The sequence below is a fragment of the Eimeria maxima genome, genomic scaffold (genome assembly GCF_000499605.1).
Source record: "Eimeria maxima Weybridge genomic scaffold, Emw_scaff655, whole genome shotgun sequence".
Classification (NCBI taxonomy): domain Eukaryota; phylum Apicomplexa; class Conoidasida; order Eucoccidiorida; family Eimeriidae; genus Eimeria; species Eimeria maxima.
The window spans coordinates 7,501-10,000 of NW_013566670.1; the positions used below are offsets into that span (position 1 = coordinate 7,501).

The 2,500-nt window shown below is 41.8% G+C and overlaps 1 protein-coding gene across 1 annotated transcript in view; it reads right to left on the minus strand.

Moving 5' to 3' along the window:
- Positions 1 to 305: 305 nt before the first annotated feature.
- Positions 306 to 2,500, minus strand: part of EMWEY_00040110 (hypothetical protein) — a gene marked incomplete at both ends in the record, with an annotated part of 10,420 nt that continues 8,225 nt past the window's right edge. The window contains 4 exons of the mRNA XM_013482543.1: positions 306 to 347; positions 730 to 1,164; positions 1,264 to 1,316; positions 2,009 to 2,109. Of these exons, the coding sequence (XP_013337997.1) occupies positions 306 to 347; positions 730 to 1,164; positions 1,264 to 1,316; positions 2,009 to 2,109 (631 nt within the window). The remainder of the gene's footprint in view (positions 348 to 729; positions 1,165 to 1,263; positions 1,317 to 2,008; positions 2,110 to 2,500) is intronic.

Consider the following 2,500-nt stretch of genomic DNA (forward strand, 5'->3'; position numbering starts at 1 on the left):
GAGTAGGTATATTTATTATTTCTCCTCCTGCTGCTGTTGCTGCTGCTCCTGCTGCTGCTCCTGCTGCTGATGATTGTTGTGCTTGGGTTGCTGCTGGAGAGGGAGGAGTATAAATAGGAGAAAGACCCGTTGTTTTATCTCCTGTAGATGTAGCAGGAGCTCCTGCTGCTGTTCCTGCTGCTGCTGCTGCTGCTGCTGCTGCTGCTGATGTTGGGGCTGCATGCAAGGGTTTATTATTTAGATAAAGGAGAGTAAGTTTACCTTCTGCTTGTTCATCAACTTTCTTCATTAATAACATAAATCTATTAGATAATATTCTTATTAAACCCTCTATATGCGGTAACCATCTGTACACAAACCCTAAACCCTAAACCCTAAACCCTAATTCACAATATTTGTGTCTGTGTGTGTATTTGTGTAGCTAGGGGAGATAAGGGTTTAGGGTGTCTTGTTTATTTATTGAGGGTTTTTATTAGGGAGGCTTAGGGCTTAACTATAATATATTTTTATTCTTCTTCTAGGGTTTAGGGTTTAGGGTTTAGATATTAGGGTTTAGGGTTTAGGGTTTACGTACGTTTTAGTTCTTTCTTGTATTTGTGCATGCAATTGACGAACTCTTTGTGTAGTTTGTTGTATTTTATCTTTTGTTTGTCTAAGGGTTTGTGCTGCTGCTGCTGCTGCTGCTGCTGCTGCTGAATTGCTGCTGCAGTTAGATAAAGAAAGACATACATGCAGCCGTTGCTCTTCTCCTCTTAATGCAGATATAGATACAGGTAATGCAGCTAATGGGGGTAGACCCTCTATTCTGCTGCTGCTGCTGCTGCTGCTGTTGCTGCTGCTGTTGCTGCTGCTGCTAGTGCTGTCGTTGTTGCTGCTGTTGCTGCTGCTGCTGTTCATGTCTGCAATTAAGAGAGATTCTGCTGCTGCTTTTTCTGCTGCTGCTGCTGCTGCATCATCATCCTCATCCTCTTTCTCCCCCTCAGCAGCAGCAGCAGCAGCAGCAGCAGCAGCAGTAGATGAAGGTAGTACCTGTAATAGCTCCCTATACACCCCAATTGCTTCCTGTCTCCATAGATCTATTTCCTTCTTTTTTTGGCTAAATATATGACGATTATTTTGTGTCTTTTCTTTTAATTCCCTTAAATTCTTCTGCTCTATTTCTAACTGAAAAAAAAAAACCCTAAACCCTAAACCCTAAACCCTAAACCCTAAACCCTAATTCTGTTGGAGTAAACCCTAAACCCTAAATATTATATCTATTACACAATCATTAATCAGAACAACATTCATAATAATATACACAATATACAGATAACCTGTAAACCCTAAACCCTAAACCCTAATAAAGATATGTGTACTGATTGTGTGTGTAATTAGGGTTTAGGGTTTAGGGTTTATTGTATACTTACTTGTTGTTGTAATTCTTCTATGTCTTGTTCCTCCTTAATAAGTATTTGTTTGTCTGTTTGTATACGTTTGCTGTCTCCTTTTAGCAGCAGCAGCAGCTGCTGCGCTTTATATAGATTTGCTGCTGCTGCATGCATTTGCTGCAGCAGATTAGCAGCAAATAATAATCTTTTCTTCCTAGCAGCAGCAAGGGTTTGTCTTATTGATTTGCATGCAGCAAGCTCTGCTGCAATTGTTGCACATTGTTTCTCTTCTGCTGCTGCTGCTGCTGCTGCTGCTGCTATTCTATCTCTTATACGTGTCTCTTGTGCAGCAGCAGATTGCTGCGCATGCAAATGTTGCTGCAGCAGCAAACGTTTTTCTTTTTCTTGTGTCTCCTTTTCCTCTAACTGTCTCCTTTTTATTTCTTGTTCTTGTTCTTCTTTTCTTATTATATCTATTTGTTCTTGTTGCTGTTTTATTTGCTGCTGCAGCTGCTGCTGCTGCTGCTGCTGCTGCTGCTGTAGCTGCAGCAAAGGTGGACCTCTAGGCACATTACTAACAGAGTGTACATAACTGGTGGGGTTGTAAACACTTTGCTTAATACGGTGTATCTGCATACCCATATAATAAACAATTTCTTTGCTGCTGCATCCTTGCTGCTGCAGTTCGTGTCTTGCTATTTGCTGCATTTGCTGCTCTTGCTGCTCTGTTAGTCCCTCCCTACATATTATACATAAATGTATATATGTATATTCCTCTATTGTCTCCCTTAATTCATTAGGCATAATTAAATAATCACTAAGGAATCCCTCTATACCTGCTGCATGCATTGCTGCTGTTACTCGTGGCCTTTTTCTACCACCACCACCACCACCACCACCAGCACCAGCAGCAGCAGCAGCAGCAGCAGCAGCAGCAGCAGCAGCAGCAGGAGTTAGACAAAAACATTGTATACCTGCATGCGCTAATATAATAAAGTCTTCTTCTCCATCAAGACATAAAAAACTTAATAACTTATTACGTAAGAAATGGCTAGCTATTTGCTGCATGCGTGGATCCCGCACCTGCAGCAGCAGCAGCAGCAGCAGCAGCAGCAGCAGCAGCAGCAGCA